Source organism: Eucyclogobius newberryi, unplaced genomic scaffold, assembly GCF_026437365.1.
Source record: "Eucyclogobius newberryi isolate DKJ021-1_F unplaced genomic scaffold, fEucNew1.0.hap1 SCAF_7, whole genome shotgun sequence".
Lineage (NCBI taxonomy): Eukaryota > Metazoa > Chordata > Actinopteri > Gobiiformes > Gobiidae > Eucyclogobius > Eucyclogobius newberryi.
This window is the reverse complement of record NW_027316389.1, coordinates 21059270-21082190: the sequence shown is the minus strand read 5'-3', so window position 1 is coordinate 21082190 and position 22921 is coordinate 21059270. Positions and strand designations below refer to the sequence as shown.

At 39.5% G+C, this 22921-nt stretch overlaps 2 protein-coding genes across 3 annotated transcripts in view; one reads left to right on the top strand and one right to left on the bottom strand.

Moving 5' to 3' along the window:
* znf609a (zinc finger protein 609a) overlaps window positions 1-11192 on the bottom strand; it is a 46779-nt gene extending 35587 nt beyond the window's left edge. The window contains exon 1 of one of the 2 annotated variants that reach the window (XM_072435907.1): window positions 10858-11192. The gene's annotated coding sequence lies outside the window, so the exon portion shown is untranslated. The remainder of the gene's footprint in view (window positions 1-10857) is intronic. The other variant, XM_072435908.1, reaches the window with a different exon arrangement.
* A 2779-nt stretch (window positions 11193-13971) lies between these two features.
* On the top strand, window positions 13972-19481 carry LOC140349224 (sperm axonemal maintenance protein CFAP97D1). The gene is made up of 5 exons (XM_072435498.1): window positions 13972-14080; window positions 15138-15218; window positions 16225-16343; window positions 17627-17810; window positions 19340-19481. The coding sequence occupies exons 1-5, from the start codon at window positions 13988-13990 to the stop codon at window positions 19418-19420; spliced, it is 558 nt and encodes a 185-aa protein (XP_072291599.1). The 5' UTR covers window positions 13972-13987; the 3' UTR covers window positions 19421-19481.
* Window positions 19482-22921: the final 3440 nt, after the last annotated feature.

Sequence of the window (22921 nt, the reverse complement as noted above, 5' to 3'; positions counted from 1 at the left end):
ATCAAGGACAATAAATGGAGGACATCATTGAGGTGAATACATCTGCAACAGTGGATTCCTACTGGGACACTAACCAGTGCATTATTATTATGCTTGAAAATAATGAAGAATTCACCTAAAAGCGGTTCCTACCAAAAGCATTTTTATTTAAAAACTGCTCACACACTGCCAGTACTGAAACTGGAAGTATAAAATGTAAACGTTGAGCTTTTTTTTTTTTAAATTAAAAAATTAATATATATATATATATATATATATATCTCTTTGGACGTACGAATCGATAATCGGTCATTAATATGCGAATCGATTAAAAATCGGAAAAATCAATTTTTTCAACCCTGCTCTACCAAGTACAGACATTTAATCTTGAAATGCAATTTAAAATAACAGATTAGAGAACATGGTGAATAGATGCTATGTATGCTAACGCAACACCTTCAGCTACATGACGCACAGACAACGAACAGTGTCTGGTATGTTAACGTAACATTATCAGTTATTCAGATAACTATAGCATAAAGAACATGCTAACAAGTTTACCAAAGCATCAGTATTACCCCAAATCACTAAATCCATTGAATTATTCTTCCTGTGTCACTTCTAAACAACTCCACAAACTCCAGAGGTAGAGGAAGTGCAGATTCTTCTTCTGCGTCGCTTAGAGTCTCGAGCGCCTTCTTGTGGTTGTCAGTGTGAAAATAACTAGTAATATCGCATTTCCGGCATACAAGTCGCACCCCAGCCAAAACTATGAAAAAATGTGCAACTTATAGTCCGGAATATACGGTAGTTATATGCGTTTAAGTTTTGCAGGTACCACAAGGTATTCATCCAATTTAAACTACAACTACACAAGGAGTGAAGCGAGATTAATCAAGAACTAAAACGAATCGCAAACATCCCAGGACAAAAACAGAACTAAAAACACGTCTATATAAAGTGAATCTTGACTGAATAGAACAAACAGATTAAGCAGTTATAATTATATACACAGCAACAATATAATCATAGACGACTATACAACAGATAATTTTTAGAATAAGAATTTGATGTCCGTGTGCGTCTCCTTAACCTTCACCACTCAGTAAGTTGTATTCAAAAACTTAAAAGATGTCACCGTTTGGTCATTGTGCAAAGAAATCCCCAATTCAAATGGCGCTGTTTCAATAATAACCATCAGGCTTTTAGCTAGAGGGCCGTCTTCCCGTCTTTTGGACAGGGTATCTGGACATGTGGACGGACATTTTCGAGTGCAAGGACAGTGTAATTTTTATTAATACATTTTAAATCGGGCCGGGAAGCATTTGACGATAGTCCCCCGCGGTCCGCGCCATGACAGCTCACTGTTTACGAGTGAAAATGTGCATGCTGCGCGCTGATTGGGTCGACAAAGTTTGTGTGCCTGGCTCTGATTGGCTGCCGAGCCGTGGTCTGGAAAATGCCAAAGCTCAGGCGGCGCGAGAGTATGGAAAGTCAATATGATACGAGAGGCGTGCGGGCGCTGCCGTGTAGTCGCCTCCGCCTTAAAAGCGCCGCTTTATTTTGTAAAAGCGTCGGAAAAAGGCGGTGATAAACATATTGGCTTTCCATAGCCTTCCCGCAAGCGCCGAAGGCGCGAGCAAAACTTTAAGCCCCTGGTTGGACGGGGCGTTTTCAAATCCTAGCTAAAAGCCTGATAACCATGCTAAAAAGAAAAAAAAAATCAAAATACAACACGCCATTGAAACTACTGTCGAATAAGTAACTTCAATGACTCGTAGGTGCACACTAACGGCATTTCACTCTGATATTGTACATTTAGAAAAGTACACGCTCTGATGCTCGAGGGTCATTGTGTCCGAAGCATAAAGTAGATTCAATATTGTCGTTTATACGCTGCACGTCCTGTTGAATAATCGCCGCGTGAGTGATCGCCGCAGCGGAAAGACACGGTATTCAAATCCAGCTGATGCAGTGAGCGGCTTCTCATTTCTGAAACAACCGTGTGGAAAGACAAATCCCATGGTCATAGAGAAGAAGTTGGTGTGTTTGAGAACAAGTTCTGTGTGAGGAACAATGACACGCTGAAGATCTGTGTGAGGAACAATGACACGCTGAAGATCTGTGTGAGGAACAATGACACGCTGAAGATCTGTGTGAGGAACAATGACACGCTGAAGATCTGTGTGAGAAACAATGACAAGCTGAAGATCTGTGTGAGGAACAATGACACGCTGAAGATCTGTGTGAGGAACAATGACACGCTGAAGATCTGTGTGAGAAACAATGACAAGCTGAAGATCTGTGTGAGGAACAATGACACGCTGAAGATCTGTGTGAGGAACAATGACACGATGAAGATCTGTGTAAGGAACAATGACACGATGAAGATCTGTGTGAGGAACAATGACACGCTGAAGATCTGTGAGGAACAATGACACGCTGAAGATCTGTGTGAGGAACAATGACACGCTGAAGATCTGTGTGAGGAACAATGACACACTGAAGAGGCAGTGCGTTTCCTGTAGCGATATACTGCGCTTCAAAATGTATTTTGACTGCCTGAAGAGTGGCTCCAGTTCGCCTCAGTCGGTCCCTCATCTGCCTGAAGAGTGGGTCCAGCTCGCCTCCGACGGTCCCTCATCTGCCTGAAGAGTGGGTCCAGCTCGCCTCCGACGGTCCCTCTTCTGCCTGAAGAGTGGGTCCAGCTCGACTCAGACGGTCCCTCTTCTGCCTGAAGAGTGGGTCCAGTTCGCCTCAGTCGGTCCCTCATCTGCCTGAAGAGTGGGTCCAGCTCGACTCAGACGGTCCCTCTTCTGCCTGAAGAGTGGGTCCAGCTCGACTCAGACGGTCCCTCATCTTCCTGAAGAGTGGGTCCAGCTCGACTCAGACGGTCCCTCTTCTGCCTGAAGAGTGGGTCCAGCTCCAGTCTCCTTGTGTCCGTCTGTCCGTCTGTGAGAGTCGGATCTCTCCTTCACTGGAACTCCTCCAGGTTTCTACGCTTTTTTCCCAAAGAGGTTTTTTTTGTAGTTTTTCCTGGCCGAGAAGGAGAGTCTAAGGACAGAGGACCCTGGGACATCGTCCCTCGCCACCACAGACATTGTCTGACTTCATCGCCACCACAGACATTGTTGATTCATTTCTCCCTGTGGCCCTCAGAGGCAACTGTTGTTGTGATTTTGGGCCTTACAAAAATAAATTGATTTGATTTGATATTAACGTGAAAGTCCAAGCTCGGTTTTACCCCCATCACAGTCATGGCAAGTCTCGGTAAACGCAGGAAAAGCAGCGACGACGACGCAAAGCCACAGACGAACTCGGAGGTCACGACTAGAGCTGGGTTGAAAAAAAAAAAAAAAAAAAATCGATTTTCCGATTTTTAATCGATTCGCATATTAATGACCGATTATCAATTCGTACGTCCAAAGATCGTTTTGTTTTTTTTTAAAAAATGCTCAACGTTTACATTTTATACTTCCAGTTTCAGTACTGGCAGTGTGTGAGCAGTTTTAAAATAAAAATGCTTTTGGTAGCAACCGCTTTTGGCTGAATTCTTAATTATTTTCAAGCATAATAATAATGCACTGGTTAGTGTCCCAGTAGGAATCCACTGTTGCAGATGTAGTCACCTCAATGATGTCCTCCATTTATTGTCCTGACTTATCTAAGATTTGCTGTTTAATATTGATAAAATACTAGTTTTAATATGTTGCTTCTCTACACAGTCATGAAGTGAAGGGAACGGTTCAAATACATTTTTCATTTTTAATAACATTAATCCCCGGATCGAATCGAAAGCGGATCAAATCTAAGAAAATCGAAAAAAATCTATTTTGAAACGTAAAAATCGGAATCGAATCGACTCTTGAAATTTGAATCGAAACCCAGCTCTAGTCATGACACACACAACATGAGCTCAAGTATCACTCGAGTTTTCCCGGGGATCAGTGTCGGACGTCCTGGACACAATTAAAGAGCTGATACGTAATGTTATGGCTGAGACGCTCTGCCAGTATTTTTAAGACAACGTGTAAGGCCAATTGTTCTGAAATGACCTTAATTATCTTTTTTCATAGTTTTTGCTGGGGTGCAACTTATACTTATATACTTGTATTTATACTCCGGAGCGACTTATGTGATATTATTTGTTATTTTCACACTTGCAACCGCATTTCATACTCCAGAGCAACTTAGGCTGAGCAAAATAATGTCCGTTTGCCGTAACCCGACCGACCCGGTATAAAACTAGCAGACTGAAAAAAAAATATCAGCATTTGTTTAAAAAAAAAAAAAAACACACAAAATTCTTTTATTTTTCAATTATTTCACCGACTCACCGACTGTTTTTTCCTAAAGCGCTGTGTCAAATATTTTCATTGTGCTGGTAAACCTATCTTTCATCCCAAAGGACTAATAACGCATTGCGCAACGCAGGTGCGTCTACATTTTCGGTCCTTCATGAGTCTGTATGACATGGATTATGCAGGAGGAAACCTATATTGCCTTATACAAGTTGGTTTGCTTTTGTCAGCGCCACTGAACTGGCATCGCTCATGCCGTTCTCTATCATGGTGTGGCGTGATTTAAATTTGACTTGCGCAATGCATTCTGGGATTTAAACGCGCCCAGCAGCGTCATCACAACAAACATGGCGGCGCCCATGTCCCCTGCATGTTCCCCTCGCTCGCCTTCGCTACCAAAATAAAAGGATAACGACATAAGGGTCAATTTAAAATCGTGAGATTTAGTCTCCTGATTGGGTTGATTGAGACGTTTTCCGTCATTGACTGTTGAAGCCTGACCCCTGGCGGTCACTCAGAGTCAAAAAATAGCAAAATTTTGATCTTTTTTTTTTTGCCTTAAAAATTTACCTACCAACCGTCCCACTTGAAAAATGTTGGGTCGGGTTACAGCAAACAGACAATTTATTTGGGGTAGCCTTATATATGTCTTTTTCTTCTCTATTATAACATTTTTGGCTGGTGCGACTTATACAGAGGTGCGACTTAGTCCGGAAAACACGGTAAATTTACAACTAAACTGTAAGCGAGCAAACACATGGGAAGTACAGATTTAAGTGTATTGCTTTGGCTAGGACAAAGTAACAACCTCTGAGGTAGAATTTAAGCAGATGAGATCAAAAGTATCTTCAGTTAAAACAATGTCTAAATATAGTTAGAGATCAATTATCAAATATATTTTTTATTATGTCGTCATCAGCCAGCTCGCTTTAATGGATCTTTGTACTTTTTTCTGAATCAATGCGATAATAACGTAGGAAAACAATTTAATTTACTATTCCATTTCTGTACGATTAAAGTTAGACTCAAATCAAACACAAAGCAAGGACTGAATCTTGCAAAACCAGGTCTAAACTGCACAAATCACATTTATTCTTATTTCAAGTGGCATCAAAGGTGTTTTTTACCCTTTATCTACTACAAAAACACGTATCATTCATTCAATACTTTCGCTCACTGTAGTAACCATTTCAAGTCATTTAGAAAGCTTCCATTCACAACTTTTCCATCCAACAAGTGTTCTTAACTGTACACACTCATAGCATTGCCTCATTTACTTGTCAAAGAGGTTTAAAAATACAAAGTCAGGCTCTAAATCACAGCCAACATTACGCCCGTGCAGAAGCAAAAGGAGCAGGGTTTCCAGCGCGAAACTACCTCCACAGCAGCTGCAGACGAGAGCGAGAACGCTGGAGGAAGTGAAAGTTTAGCCACACAACGCGGTCACACGGCTGGATTAAAGGTTCAAGTGGAAAAACACCTCACCTGAAACAATCTAACTTTCACAGTCTCTCTCAGTCTTCATTTTGTCCTGTACACTGAGGGGAACTATATTATGATAGATCAATGCGCTTGGACGGAAACGTGCTGCTCATGGGGACGAGCAGATACTCTTGACAAACATTATAGATCCACGAGAGAAAAGTACGACAAAACATCACAATTTTTTACACGTATTGACAATTACTTACACCACGATCAAACTGTGAAATCCTTTTAATTTTCTTATATTTCCTTAAGTATGGCACCTGATTTTTCTAAACGTAGAAACATTCCAAATGCTAGCTGACTTAACACCGGCTGCTGCTTATTGATTTGTCCAACTTTAAACAGCTTTTTTATGGATTACCCTTTGTTCAGGTGGAAGTCGGCATAGGTTTTGTTTCATTTTCGAGTGTTTTTGGCTCAAACGGGATGCGTTCGATTCCACTTCTGGCCGCGACACACTGTGCTCAAGCTGACTCAGAAGACGTTCTCAAATCGCAAATAATAAATAATAATAATTTCTGGAGGAAATTTTTATGATTTAGTTCATAAAAACATGCCAGACTAAAACAATAGGTTTTACGTTTCGATACACAGCTCGATATCACAATTTCGCGATATTCGATGTATTGCTCATGATTTTCTACGATATACATCCAAATCCAATACATTTTAACAACGTTTGTCTTTGTTAAAACGCTACCAGCGCAAATTCAAACTGAAATACGCCTGTTTTAATCATTAAAAACAGTCAAAATGTGAAATGTTTTGCGTAAACGACAGAACAGAATTCACAAACATGGGAACTTGCTTTGGTGATACGGTGCAACATAAAACAATGATAAAATTATAAAGGCTATATACCGTATTTTCCGGAGTATAAGTCGCAACCGGAGTATAAGTCGCACCAGCCAAAAAATGCATTATAGAGAAAAAAAAAACATAAGTCGCACTGGAGTATGAAATGCGGTTGCAAGTGTGAAAATAACAAATAAGGCAAGGCAAGGCAAGGCAAGTTTATTTGTAGAGCACATTTCATGCACAAGGCAATTCAAAGTGCTTCACAGCAGGAAAAATGCATTCAAATCACAAAGAAATTACAGAAACAGAAATACAATAAAATTAACTAAATTAAAAATTATCAATCCAACTGATTTTCTAAACTAATAAAATCACAAACAAAAGAGAAGAGTGCAAAGAAAAAAATCCTTTCAGTCATATGCGCAGCTAAACAAAACAGTTTTTAGCTTAGATTTGAACATTGTCAGAGTAGAAGCCTGTCTCACATCTTCAGGAAGACTGTTCCAGATTTTAGCTGCATAAGTCGCTCCGGAGTATAAGTATAAATATAAGTATAAGTCGCACCCCGGCCAAAACTATGAAAAAACATACTGCGGAAAATATGGTAAGTCATTAAGAAAAACTATTTAAATCTGCTATAGGATTTATAAAAAAAAAGAAAGAAAAAAAAAGGTAGAAAAAAGCTTAATATGGCCACAAAAAACAAAATGGTAGTGCGGTCACCAAATAATTCGAGAAATTAGACCGAAAATGACTCGCCCAATATCAATACAGTATAATAAAATGTTGTATAACGGAATATCAATATTTTGATCATTTGGCACGTCCCCATTTTATACAGATCACTGTACAAAACAACATCAAGGCTATAGAATCGTTAGACCAAAAAATCATCAGCGGTGATCAAATATCACCCTGTAGCAGTCCGTAGAGCACCGAAAAGCTCTGAAGTGTCGTCTGTTCACATGCGGCTTACGCTCTTCACCTGTGTCCAGGTCAGGTTCATTCAGAGGGCGACGCCAGCGGCCGCCAAATACCAGTTTAACCCCGAAACGGCCACCGTACCGGGAACGTCCAAACAAACAAATGGATCGTAGAAGAGTAGACACGGGCGGCAATGAACCATCTTCAAAGCTATGACCTTAGCGATTATTGCAGCGAGACGGGTTAACAACATGAAAAAGTATCACGTTTCCGCGGCGAAGATAGTGTAACTGACCGTTGTCTCACGGGTCACGGAGTTCAGACGCTCCACTCTGACCGCTGACTTTTCCGGCGTGGAATGAGTCGCGTAACTGGACTTCAGGTCAAATAATACGTAGAGAAATTCATATTTAAAACGCAGAAATGTTCGGAATAATGGTTGCCAAACTGACAGCGTCCCGGCGACTTATAATTGTCAGGAACATATTTGGATTAACAAAAGAGGTGCCATCAGTTACGGTAGGAAGATAAAAGGAAGAGACTTGCGACAAAGACGGGACGACATCCATATGAATCCAACCTCAAACCTGTTCTTTTCAGTGTTACTTTTAATCAAATAACGACAAAAAACACATACTAAAATATAGGAAGTATGAAATGATTTTCCACGTGCCAAAATCATTCAGCCAAAACTATATTTCAATTAACGTATTAACTACAGTTGTCAAAAACAGTATAACCTTTAAAAAACAAATAGTACTAGTATTGATCTTTTTTTTTTTTTTTTTAAAACACACATTTCCTGAACAGTTTATAGAATGATCACGAGTTTCATCAGAACTACGCCACACGGTTAACAAAGAAAACTATTATTTTGAGTTGAAAACAGGCCATTGTCTTTCATTTTCCCCCTCATCGTTGATTGTGGAATTGAAATCAAGCTTATTCCTTTAGTATTGAAATTGAGTTTGGCATTTTCGTATTGTGACAACACCAGTATTAATGTCATTACAATCACAATGGCTCATTTCTGCACGTCAAAACACTTTCTGCAGTGTTTTCCATGAATAGAAGAGTATAGTGGACATAACCAGAGTGAACACACAATTGGTAAAACAAATGATACTTTATGCTTGTAGAACAGTCATAAACATACATAAATAACTACATTTTAAAGCTGAAATCGGTGCTTTTTGATCAGTATAGATGGAATAAGTCACATTTATACTGTGTAAACCGTAGTAAATGAAAATTATTCACATATGGATCGTTTGTGCCTCAGTATTGACATAAAATAAACATACAAACATACATTACGAACAGAATATTGTTTTAAGGCGAGCAAAGCGGGTCACTTGTTGGCAAAGCAGCTCCACGAATTAGCTTTGATGCTAACGCGCCATTGTTTTTGCAATATACTTCAAATGATAACAAAAACAAACGTTGAGTGAAGAAATAACAAAGTATAACGCGTTATATTTTAAGTACGAGATGAAAATAGGGTGGAATATTCACTTAAAAACAGCGAGCAGCGCAAAACTAGCTTATCGTTTGCTAGCAGTGGTTGCTAATGGCCCTGTGTCCTTTAGCTGCATGCTAACAAACAAGCTAATACCATCTGAAACGCTTAATATTCGCTCAGTGCAATAACATAAACACAAGGGGAGGCACACTGGGGGCAGATAGATGCCCGTAGATTGTGGAAAACTGTGCAATATGCGCATAATTTAGACATTTTATCCCCCAGACGCAAAGGCCCGCTGTGGCCCGCTACGCAGCTAACGAGTTCCGTTATCGGACGCGGTGCTACTCTCCACATTTCTACATTCCTCGTACAACTTTTGTCACTGTTCTGGACCCAAAACTGCCATTAAACGAGTCTTTCTGCCATTACAAAACATACGCGGGTGAGATCGTTGATATTTGGGGGTTTATGGCACGTCTGTTTTGTATAAATGAAGACCTGGAAACCCGTTTGTAAAGTGACGAGACTGTTCACCATCGCACTCCAGGCGAAGCATGTGTGAGCCCATTATCGGACATGATCGTGGGATTTTCCTATTGTACACCACTTTATATGCAAATATGAAGGAAAGTTTTATTTACAATGGCAAGGCGGTCAATTTAGCTTGACATATGCAAAAATAAGAGTGAACAAAATGTAATATTAGCGAAAAAAGCTTTAGATATATTTTATTATGTTATTTATGTCTACTTGAACACATACATTTCTGTATTTTGCTACTTATCTAGTTATTTAGAAGTGGAATACCTTATTAAAGCGTAGTGTGTGAGCTACTGTGTTCAAAGTAATTTCTCTTATGGATCCATAAAGTTTGTCAAAACCAAAACCTGGCAAGATGTTACAAAATCAAATATTATCTCATATAAAACTACAAATGGGTTTCTTGTTGAGAGGTACAACTTGCATATAGTTAGTTTGAATACATACATAGACAAAATAGTAAACTGATCTAAAATTCCCTAAAATGAATTGACTTTATTGCCAACACAAAAAATAATCGTAATAAAATCAAAGCTAAATGTTGCACAAAAAAGGAACATGAATCAAAATAAAAACAAATGGCAGGATACCATGGAATGAAGTTTGAAAAGCAAAATAAAACTAAACTTTTTAAATTTAACGACAAACTACAAAAATGATGTCACAAATTGCACTCATCTTTTCATTTGTAGGTGTGTTGCCAAGTTAGTTAAATTAACTGCTTATTCACTCATGCCCCTTTTCTTCTTCTTAAACAGTTCATAGTTTAAGGCTTCTGCAAATTAATCTTTATTTATGATATATATTCATTTTTAATGAAAATATCAAAACAAGTGGCATCACACAGACTCAAGCAGGTTCAAAAATCAGTGCTTAATTACAAATTAATGTTTATGAGCCATTATAAAAAGATGAAAGTTTTTAAAGTAGCAGTTAGTGGTTTCAAATGTTGTAAAATTGGACATAACATTGGTCCATTACTGTTATTTGCTGCTCCTTTGCACTTTCTGTCTAGTTGTTTGTTGGATAAGTATAAAAGAAAATTACAACATAAACAAGGATTGGATATGTGTGTCGTTTTATATTTACAGTATGGAGGTATGTTTGTTGCACTGCTCTCGTTTGTTAAGTAGTTAAAATGCCTTTCAATCATCTCCCTCTGAGATAAAAACGTGATATTTTATACGTTTCCTGTGGGTTTTACGCGTTAAATATGGCTCAGTGTGTCCTGTCCGATAATGGAAGCGTATCCCTTAGCTCCCCGGTCTCCGCAGACAAAGGCAGAACTAGCATGCTAAGCTAACCCGCGTTCCGGAGGCACACAACAGCCCCCGAAACCGCCGACAAAAAGCGCCTACTCACCCCGGTAGAAGACCCTATCCGACCGACGCTCATGTGCGCTCCATGTGTCCCGGTAATCCAAGTGGGAAAAAACGGTTGTACCGCGGACGGTCGGGGGAGGCGAGGAGAACGCGAGCGGGGCGCAACGTGCTCTCTTCCCCCAGCGCAGTTCACCCGAGCGCGGCCACCGCCATCGTCACGGCACGGTCGGAATCCACGGCAGCAGCGGCGGCGGCGGGGAAGACAAAAAACCCGGGACGAGAAACGGCAAAAGCGGGTCCCCGAAGCGCGTCTCAGTGTTTCGGGGATGGAGGTGACATGGCGGGGGGCTTCTTCGGGAGAGAGCGGTATCCTTGTTTTTTTTGGGAGACGCGCAGCAGACCGGGAGGTGGTGGTGGCGGTGGCGGGGGGGAGACACACACGGACGGACGGGGGAAGCTCCGTGCGAAGGCTAAATGGCTGTTTGCGAGGCGAGGAAAGCGCGGAGAGCGGAGCCGAGCGGGCGCTGGATCCGGAGTCAGAGGCGACGCTGGAGCGGAGTCGGAATCAGAGACATAATCACAATAATCATAATCATCATAACCAGAGACGTTATTATAATAATAATAATATAATCATAATCAGACACATAATCATATAATCAGAAAAAAGGTTTATTGCCATTGTTTAGGCGTTGAGGTGCAACATACAGCAATTAATAATAGTAATAATAAATATAGCCGCAAGCGGCAATGATCGGCCCTCACCACGCCGCCGCCACGCCGCAAGAGGAGGGGGCGCTAACGCGCCCCAATTGTCCTTTTATTGCGCCTACTGCTGAATCTGTGACGCTGTCACATCTTCTCCCCTTTGTTTTACCATCAAAAAGCAATTTTATTTTGAATTCTTGGCACAATGTGCGGCTTTGCCGCACAGACACCGTGACTCTTTGAATAAAAATGTGGATCACTTTTGATGGTCCACCCCTGAAGATGAGTCTCACCAAATTTCAGGTTAATAGGGCTAACGCCCTAAGAGGAGTTTGTGAAAGTCTAAAGTGTAAACATGTTCTGGCGATTTCCCCATTGGAATAACATGGAAGGTTTCGGTCATCGTTACGGCAACGCCATAACAATTATGACATGGCTCTCATTGACTTTTTTGATGGGGATGCTAAAATTGAGTTGTGTGTCAAATTTCATATAATTTCGCAAAACTAAACATTTAACCTCCATATAAAATCTGTAGGGGGCGCTGTGGCGCCAAATGAATTTATTTCACTTCAAGTGGGTTTAGGGCAAAGAGTTTAACAACTGATTCTAATTTGACGCAATTCGGACTTTATCTGCGCAAACGGCAGAAATTTTAAATATGGGAGATTTCTGAAATTCTAGCTACAGTTTGCGGCTTCGCCGCACAGAGACCGTGAGAGGTATCAATGTAATTTGGATAACTTTTGATGTCCCACTCCTCAGTAGCATTTTCACCAAATTTCAGCTTTTTAGGGCCAACGCCCTGGGAGGAGTTCGTAAAAGTACGACGTTTGGAAAAACTCCAAAATCATGTTTAGCCATTTTTGAAGCAATATGGCCGACATTTGGTTGGGCGGACGGCGTTGCCTTCATAATATTTTTTACTTCTCTTGTCACCATCTACCTCTGCGCCAAATTTCATGATTCTACGATCAGATTTTTTTGGGGTCATTTCCCATCTCTCAATGCATTTTTGGTACATTTGGGGGCGCTGACGCGCCAATTTTTTTTATTTTAGAAAAGGGAAATAGCCAGAATGTAGAGAGGCACGATTTTTAGAGGTGTGAACATTTTTGTGACTTTTCGTCAATGTTCACTGGGTGAAAAATAGGGGGGTTGGTCCCGAGAAGAAGAAGAAGAAGAAGAAGAAGAAGAAGAATATTCCGATGCGAAAACAATGTTTCCCATTTTTCAAATATCATAAACTATACATTTTCGGAAAGCGCTCGCGCTTTCCTACCTCATGGTGTGGGTCCCTGGTCACTGACGGGTACTTTCGTTAATTTTGAGTGGGCTCCGCCCTCCTCCTCCTCCTACTACTACTACTACTACTACTACTACTACTACTACTACTACTACTACTACTACTACTACTACTACTACTACTAATACTGCTACTACTACTACTACTACTACTACTACTACTAATACTGCTACTACTACTACTACTACTAATACTAATACTGCTACTACGTACATACAAAAAGGCTTTAATCTATTTCAAGTGTCATATTATCTGCAGATTGTTACGCTTTAACTTGGCGATTTCTTGCTTTTGTTTTGGAGATAGTAGACAAAATATAGTCTCATAGAATTCCTGTTTTCAAAGTACACTTTCTCCCCAAATATGTCTCTTGTCTTTTACTAGTTTGGGTTTACTGAACAAGACGAACACGTCGGCAGAACAGCATCATATATTTGATCAATAATACATTTGGTTTGTATTTGTTTGCTCCTTTATTTGGTTAAAATGAAAATAACTGACTTGTTGACTACTGAAATACTTGTTAATTGCCCAAAATTACCTCAGTCCAATGTTAAAATGATAATAATAATGTTATGTCCCAGATACAGAATCAAACCAGTTGCGTTCATTGTTCCGTCTTCTTCCTCTAGAGGGCGATAACGGCTCATTTTTGAAGTGTAAATTAACACGTCTCACTCAGAATGACTTCTTTATTTATTCATTTATTTGAGATTTAGATTATCTCAGAAATTAGGAAGTAAAATAAACCAAATAGCAAATACAATGAAAAAAAATTAGAAAGAGAGGTGTATTTTTACAGCACAATTATGATGATTTTGCCGCTCAATGGGAGAGGAAGAATAAAACCGGCTAAGTCTGATTCCAATACTCCATGACTAAACAATTTAACCATTTTATCTTTCCAAAATAAACAAAACTTACAACATTTCTCGATTTGTACGCCGACCGGAGGCTTGTACCGGGCGCCACAGTTTAAGAGGTGATAAAATATCCTGCTCAGTAATAATTAATGTGAACTTTATCTGTTTGCATTCAGATACAGAGGGGTACATCTCCATGGAGACGACCCCCGGGCTCTCAGAACACGCCTCCCTCGCTTCATCAGAGGGACACTGATAAAAGGGAGATATTCTGGCACGACTGAAGGTGAAGGATGCATCGCTCGTATCAGCCGCTCGGACCCGTCACAAACCGATACCTGCAGCAGAAGTGGGACCAGCAGAACTTTGGAAACCACCGGCAGAAGGTAAGAGGAACAGAAAGGACGTTTATTACAAGGAGAAAAAAAAAAAAAAAAAAAACGAAACGAAACGAAAGCGATGCCTCAGGGTAGTGTTGATGTGATACTTACATTTCAAATTTTGACACCGTGCAAATAATTCAAAATGCTCTGTTTTGGTTCAAGGTTTAACCACAATAGACTGACATTCTAAACACAAATGAATAGTACTTTCATTTATTAAACATTGTGGTCTTATTACGGTTTTGTTTGAGCGCAGAATCATTCAAACCCTTTCACAAAAACTCTCATTTTGTTCTGTTAATGTGATGTTTTTGTGTCGATACGAGTTCAAATGAGGGTCAAATTGTGATACTAGTTTAAGTATAAAATTTAGTATCTGAGTTGTCATTTGAGGTTAATCATAGAAGTAAATATGTTTGTTATTATGTACGTTAATTATAGTTTCACTGAAAGTTTAGTAGATTAAAAAGGCGTATTGTTTTTATTTTATTTTTGTTTTAACAGTGTTAATTTATTGTTTTGTCATTTTCACAAATGCCAAATGAAAAACAATATTCTCTATATACTGCATATTATTTTATATGTACAACAAATAAAACAGACATGACAGGATAAAAAAAAACATATATTGCACACATGTTACATTTGCAGGCCACATACAAACATTAGATACATACCTGAAAAAACCCTGAAAAACACATATTAATAATAATAGTAATAATAATAATAATAGTAGTAATAATAATAGTAATAATAGTATGAATTTAGTCACATGCTTGTAATTATATATATATATAATTTTTTTTTTGCCGCAATCTTAACAGCAGTGTGGAATTAATATTTATCAAATGACCAAAAGCCAGCTCAATCGGTCAGGTTTCCAATTGAAAAAAAAACAGAATATTGTACTACAGCAATAAATATGAAATACAGCTGTGCATAGCTATAAGTAAAGCTGCTGAAGTATACGCCGCACTGCACTGATATTATACGTGCAGAAACATCTGATTGTAATGAGTTCTAACATAGATGAAATATACTAAGAACATTACATTGTCAGGTGACGTCAGCTCTGCCTGTGGTGGACACTAAAGGCTCCAAAACCCCCAGCCACGTGCAACTAAAGCTCAAGAAACTGCAGGTAAAACACACATTTACTCACATGAAACTAACGCGGGCACAAACTGAGTCCAACAGAACAAAACAAAAATGCAAAAAATACTCAATTTACTGCTGCAAACATTAGACATTTGATGTATTGCAGCTGTTGTTTCTCCTTTAAACCGCGTCACTCCTTTATGCTGCACTTTTGGTACATTTAAAGCTGCACTGTGTCGTTTTCCTGGCCTGCCATCTGTTTGTTTCCATGGAGATCTTGTTCGACAGTATATGGCATTCAATATGGATATTTGAAAAGGTTGTAATAAGAACTGCAATATTATACGATTGCACTTTACAGTTACACAATGACAATGATGTACATGCCTTAATTTACTGTCAAAATTGAAACTGAACAAAGACGAAATAAAGAAATATCAAGGCAAATTTAGGACGTAGGGAAAATCATGAATAAAAAAGTGTATATTGTGATATTGATACTTTTGCAATATTGTGCAGCCCTAATATTAATATTCAGTTCTGTTTTTTAATTACCTAAAAATACCTTCATCAGTTTCAGCTTCCTGTTAAACACATTTTGGAGACCCTTTCCCATTAAAATGCTATAATATTTCGTTTTTAAATACTTAATTGCTATGGCTTATCCAGTGTCAGGTCCAGGGAAGATATATCCAATTAAAATACCGTATTTTCCGGACTATAAGTGGCACCTTTTTTCATAGTTTTGGCCGGGGTGCGACTTCTACTTATATTTGTACTTATATACGTATACTCCGGAGAAACTTATATGTGACATTATTTGTTATTTTCACACTTGCAACCGCATTTCATTCTCCAGTGCAACTTATGTATGTTTTTTTCTTCTCTATTATGCATTTTTTGGCTGGTGCGACTTATACTCTGGTGCGACTTATAGTCCTGAAAATACGGTATAACATCTACTAGTATAAAAAGCCTAATTAATGTGCTATGTGGGACCTTGAAGCAGACATTTGAGACATCAGACTTGTGCCTTTCTGTCTCTGCAGCTTCAGGACGAGCGTTTGTCCGTCATTGACCGGGACAACCGTTTACTGGCCTCCAGACTGGCCTCCATCGTCTGCTCCCGGGGCCTCGTGGACCACTACAACCACCAGCATGTCAAGAGGTGACCTGACCCCCGTGTGCTCTGTGCTCATGACCAGGATGGAGTCAGTCCCACGTGTTATTTTCATTTGATTTTCTCCACAATGCGAAGGGACCGTGCGCCTCTCTGATTCGTTAATCCGCCTGTCAATCAATCCGCCCCTTTTTAAATCGGACTAAAACGTCTTTGTAAAGTATTTTCAAACCGTGTGTAAAGTATTTTTAAAGCGTGTGTAAAGTATTTTCAAAGCGTGTGTAAAGTATTTTCAAAGCGTGTGTAAAGTATTTTCAAAGCGTGTGGTCTTCCCTGGTCAGGCAAAGGGAGGTAGGGGGGCGTGGCAGGTCATGTGACAAGCTTAAAATAATAATACAAATGTTATTATTATGAACATCCATCAATATTATCTTCTATTAACAAGCACTTATATCTAAAACATATAATAGATATAAAGAAATTGGTATTTTTTGTTAAACATTTGTGAATTTACCTTTTGATAAGTACAATGTTATCAAAACTGGTCAGCTAACAGTGCAGGTTTGAATCTGACAATTTACTGTATGTCCTCCCTTCTCTCATCCCCATTCCACACTGAGCTGTCCTGTCTAATAAAGCCCGCAGGCCAAAAAATCCTTCAAAAAAGAGAATGACTTGACGAAAGTGGAAACGTCTTGAGTTTCAATACGGTGTCCAGAGATGAGGCACTTGTATTTTCATGGGGCGCACGATGGCGGCTCTGCGCAGGGAGTCATTCAACCAAGAACCGCCACTGGGAAGTCCACATTGTCTTCTCTGTATTCAGGAGGTTAATAATGTATGTGGACCACTCATTATGTGCTGAATTATACATGTGAGATATGTTTCATTGGTATTTACCCTGGAAACTCCCTTAAACCAGAGGATTTCTCTTCTGGTCCGAGGCATACGTCTGGAACAGAGGTGGCCAGAGCCGACGACTATTGTACTAAATCATGTCATATTGTCAGAATTAAGCTTTTGTCTTGTGTGTGGACTCACAGTGAAAAAAGGAACCAAAACCATGACTCAAAAAGGTTTACTTGGTACTAGTCGCACCAAACAAAAAATGCATAATAGAGAAGAAAAAAACATATATAAGTTGCACTGGAGTATGAAATGCGGTTGCAAGTGTGAAAATACCAAATAATATCACATATAAGTCGCTCCGGAGTATAAGTTTTATAAGTATAAATAGAAGTATAAATCACACCCCGGTCAAAACTATGAAAAAAGACTTATAGTCCGGAAAATACGGTACTTTAAACTCAGCTGTTTGGTCTGGTCCTCAGCCTGAACACCGAGCGCCGCAGGCAGGAGACGCAGCTGGTGGCGAGGCAGAACTTTGACATTTACCGCCGCCTCTCGTCCCGTCAATCCGAGTACAGGAGGCAGGTGTGGCTCCAGGACTGGGAGAGGACCAATCGGCTTAGAGAGGACATCTCCAGATACCCGCCGCTGTCCCGGGACAAGCAGGTCAGACACACGCCACATCGGAATCCTTCACTGCACGCAAAGACTGGCTGAGTTTGCTTTTAAGGCCATTTAAAGACATTTGTCAGAGATTCAAACCTAAACTAATGCATTTAAAGACATGTTTTAACACATTTCTTAAGGACTAACATAATATACCGTCTGAATATAACATAATATAATAATAACAACAATCTACGAATAATATATATAACACCATTATCCTGTTCACAACTATTTAAAACACAACTAAAGATTCAATCCCTAAAAAAAAAAAAACACCAACTGGAATTAAAACCCATAAACCATTAAAGACACCCATCCCACTTCCCCTTTACATTCTCCAGTCTTGGTCCGGCCTGGAACCTTCAGAGGAGAGCTGGTTTCCCTGGGTAACTCTTTGGACACAAGAACAGGAGGAGTGTAGGATCAAATCACTGACATACAGAAGGGCCTGACCATGCAGGGCTCTGGAAGTCGGCACAAAGATTCTAAATTGTGTCTGGAAGGAGACCAACAGCCAAGGAAGAGCTTTGAGAAGAGGTGAAATATGAGTTGTTCTATTTGTCAAGATCATCGCCGTAGAGTCCTGGACCAGCTGCATATTACTGTGTATATGTTGCACCCTCGAATGATATGACGATACATTCCGTTTTGCAACTTTTAATAAGTTCAGAATATACACATTTGAGGCACGCAGGGGTACAACACCTAGAACACACCTGGGCCACACTCAAAACAATGAGTAGACGTGGCTGACCTACTTTTAACTCCACACGCCGTCCAGGTACAGCCCCTTTCATGGACGTGCACCCTAATTCAAGTCCTCCATAATAAATGTACAATCCAACACACAAAAGTAATAATAATTTAGCAATGTATTGTACCGTCACTAACATTAAATATTAGCATAATAAATTAGATGAGCTACATATAGAACAAACTAACAAACATATTGATGTGACTGAAAATGCGGTGCCTATGGAGTTTATTGGAGATTAAATGGAGATGTTTACGGCATGTCAGGAAAGTGAAACAATCCCATTATAAATAAATAGATGCGATTAATTCAATGTATAAAACATAACATAATTTCTGTTTTTAAATTGGACAATGTCATTCTCTCAAAATAAAAGCTTAAGAGAGTGAAATGATCCAGACCAGTATCCTTCCCAGACACGCGGAGAACATACAATCTCCACACAGAAAGGCCATGTCTGGGAGTTGAACCCACAACCATCCTTCTGCCATAATACTAACATATGACTTGGATGGAGAAAAAGACTACATATGTAAAATTCACTAACATAATGGAGATACGGCAGTGCCAGGCTAAAACACATCATGGAAGATTAGATATGACTGAATCTCTTATTTATCTGTTTATTATACACCCACGACAACACACTAATATACACGTGTCATGTTGTGTCATGTTGTGTCATGTTGTGTCATGTTGTGTCATGTTGTGTCATGTTGTGTCATGTTGTGTCATGTTGTGTCATGTTGTGTCATGTGTTCTTGTCTTTCAGAGGAGCCAGAGGAAGGTGAAGTTTGCAGCCATGAATCGAGGACAGCGTGAGAGCAGCATCAGCACCGACAGAGACCATTGATGATGAGAACGTTTAATAAGGGATCATTAGCCTCTTGAATTTAGGAAATGTGTGAAAAGTAGTTCAGTCCAGAGATTGAATAAGTACCAGAGGGCAGTAAAACCATGCATTTTTAAAGATCTGAATGCGATTTTATTCTTGAGTTTTAGTTTATCTCTTAAAACTCTTTAGATAAGAGTTTCTTTAAAATCTGTTTCTGAAATGTTATAAACTGCAAAGTTATTAAAATATTTAGACAAAATGTATGTTTTAAGTGTATTTTTGGGACTTGAAACAACCAGACATTAGTACCACAGTTGGATTGCCTCCATCGTACCTGTACTGCATGTTCTTCCTGTGTTACCGTGGGTTCTCTCTGGGTTCTCTCTGGGTTCTCTCTGGGTTTTCTCTGGGTTTTCTCTGGGTTCTCTCTGGGTTTTCTCTGGGTTTTCTCTGGGTTTTCTCTGGGTTCTCTCTGGGTTCTCCGCCTTATCCCACTGTCCAAAGACCTGCATGTGTTAGGTAAATTAACAGCTATAAATTGGCCCTAGTGAGTTTGTCTGTGTGTCTCTGTCGCTGTGGTATCCCTGTGACGAGCCCCTGTCACTGGGATAGGTCACCTGCGAACCCCGAACGAGAACAAGTGGTAGAAAATTGATTAATGAATAATACATGGATATAAATATATATATATATATATATATATATATATATATTCTGTAACTCTGCACATGTATGTGTAGAGTAGAAGTAGATGAAGCGATCTGAGTTTTGAAGGAAGAAAGAATATTCAGTGGACAAACAAATGTACAAAATGTTCAAGCTCTTTAACTGAACATGAGATTATTAAAAAAAATCAAGATTTAAAAAATGTTACTGGACTCATGATACTGTGGGAGATGTTAAGAAATTGACCCCAACACAGCCAGAAATATTGAATATTGTGATATCAATCAAACTTTATTTACAAAGCACCTTTCACACAAAAAAGGACGACAAAGTGCTTTACAGTTCATTAAAAAACATGCCCACATTCCCGTTTTGCTTTCATATTTCTCTGGACGAGTCAATACGTACTCAAACAAAGATAAATACACAGAATTCAAGCAGTTTTAACTTGCTCTGGATAATTGTGTAACCTTTTGTAAAAATGCAACTCTGTCTAAACGCTCAGCCTCTGGTTAGATGGGCCCATTCTTTAAATTCTTTCTTGTTAACGAAGTGAAAAGCCATAAAATGCGACAAACCCTCGTCCTAATTGTGTTGTTGTCCATAAATCGCTGCTCTTTAATGTTGAACAAAGACACTTTTTATCATAATTACAGTTCATATAGTTGCCGCGGGAGTTTGGAGCTGCAGACACTGGGTAAACGCTCCCACATGTCTCCTCCCCCCGTGTCCCCACTGTGTCCCCCTGACCCCCACTGTGTCCCCCTGAACCCCACCGACCCCCACCGACTCCCCCATCTCTGCCCCGGGACTCTGCGGTTTTACTGGGAACAGGGCTTTTCCACTTCACAGACACTTTGCATATTTAAAGCCACAAATACTTGTACTATAACTGCTGCTACTATGGCAACTGAAGCTATTACTACTACTGCATTATGCCAATGCTATGAGAGTATAAGCTGCATTTTACACACAATGTCAGGTTTCTACTTCATTTCTCGCTGAATTCTTTGTTTGCTTCAGCCCCAAAAGCACGTGGACTCCTTGCGCCCTCTGCTGGTGGTGGTGAATAGTACTTACTTACTGAGTTATTGGCTAACCTCTACGTCATACACACTACCCAATACGTGAAGTGAATACAAGGAGTGGATGAGTCTGGTTATGAAGATTTGTAAATTTAGCTTTTTAGATATTTTAAGGCAAAATACAGCGCAAAGAGGGAAAATAATCTAGACAAACATATAAAACAAAACACAATTATTTGATCAGATTGTTGGTGTATGTTTACAGCACAAGGGGTAAAAAATAAAAAGTAAAAAAGCTCCTGATCATCTAAAATTTTATTTGGAAGACAAAATACCAGGGCTGCGGGCGACGAAAGCTCTGCCGATTGGTTAGTCGGCTAAAAAGGGGGCGTGGCAATCTTCTCTGCACAGGAGTTTACGCAAAAACAACAAAGTATACAAAAAAGAACAGGGAAACTTCTCATTTATATGTAAAACAGAGAGAGAGAAAAGCATATTAGACTAATGATTCACTCCCGAACCTTTAGCTAACTCATTCCTAGCTCGTCGTTAGCTAACATGTTGTATCCTTTTCGCCGTTGTCCCATAGCGATCCTTACAATCTACAGGAACTGATCGGAACAGCTCGGCCAACAGGGGTCAGCAGCGAGCAGTGTGCACGCAGCGGTAACCCGAGTACGATCAGGGTTCTCCAGATGCGTTTAGGGGATTTTCAGGGCAAACTCGGATCTTGACACATTGATTATTCCTCGTCGCTTTGATTATTTCCGTACGTTTTTTCTATAATTCAAATTTGAACAGTATGAAATGGAACGTCGCTCACATAAAAGAAGCCTCCGGTTCACACCCCGAGACACATTAAAACGGCGTTGACCGCATTTCCATTTCATTTCTGCGCAAACCGTTCGGACTGCGGTCATTACGCAGACTTTTATTTTTGGCTACTTTATCCGTGCGGCGGCTTTAACGACGTCAGCTTTATTGTTCTGGACTTGTTTTTTTTGTTTTTCTTGCTCCGTTCGTTCTCTATAAAACCGAGAAAACGCAAGATATTGGATTAACTCGTTCCTGACGCGAAACATGGTATAGTGCGGCGTCACTCACAGCAACAAGGTCCCGCGTTTGTTTCTATGGATAATGTGGAGTTGGCGTTTTCTCTATCTAAAGATTTAGCTATAATCGTTTCCCCCAGTTTGACAATTTGGTTGAAATTTCTTTAATTCTAGCAGCAGGTAAATAAGTGCCAAAGCTCTTCTTCTTCTTCTTCTTCTTCTTCTTCTTCTTCTTCTTCTTCTTCTTCTTCTTCTTCTTCTTCTTCTTCTTCTTCTTCTTCTTCTTCTTCTTCTTCTTCTTCTTCTTCTTCTTCTTCTTCTTCTTCTTCTTCTTCTTCTTCTTCTTCTTCTTCTTCTTCTTCTTCTTCTTCTTCTTCTTCTTCTTCTTCTTCTTCTTCTTCTTCTTCTTCTTCTTCTTCTTCTTCTTCTTCTTCTTCTTCTTCTTCTTCTTCTTCTTCTTCTTCTTCTTCTTCTTCTTCTTCTTCTTCTTCTTCTTCTTCTTCTTCTTCTTCTTCTTCTTCTTCTTCTTCTTCTTCTTCTTCTTCTTCTTCTTCTTCTTCTTCTTCTTCTTCTTCTTCTTCTTCTTCTTCTTCTTCTTCTTCTTCTTCTTCTTCTTCTTCTTCTTCTTCTTCTTCTTCTTCTTCTTCTTCTTCTTCTTCTTCTTCTTCTTCTTCTTCTTCTTCTTCTTCTTCTTCTTCTTCTTCTTCTTCTTCTTCTTCTTCTTCTTCTTCTTCTTCTTCTTCTTCTTCTTCTTCTTCTTCTTCTTCTTCTTCTTC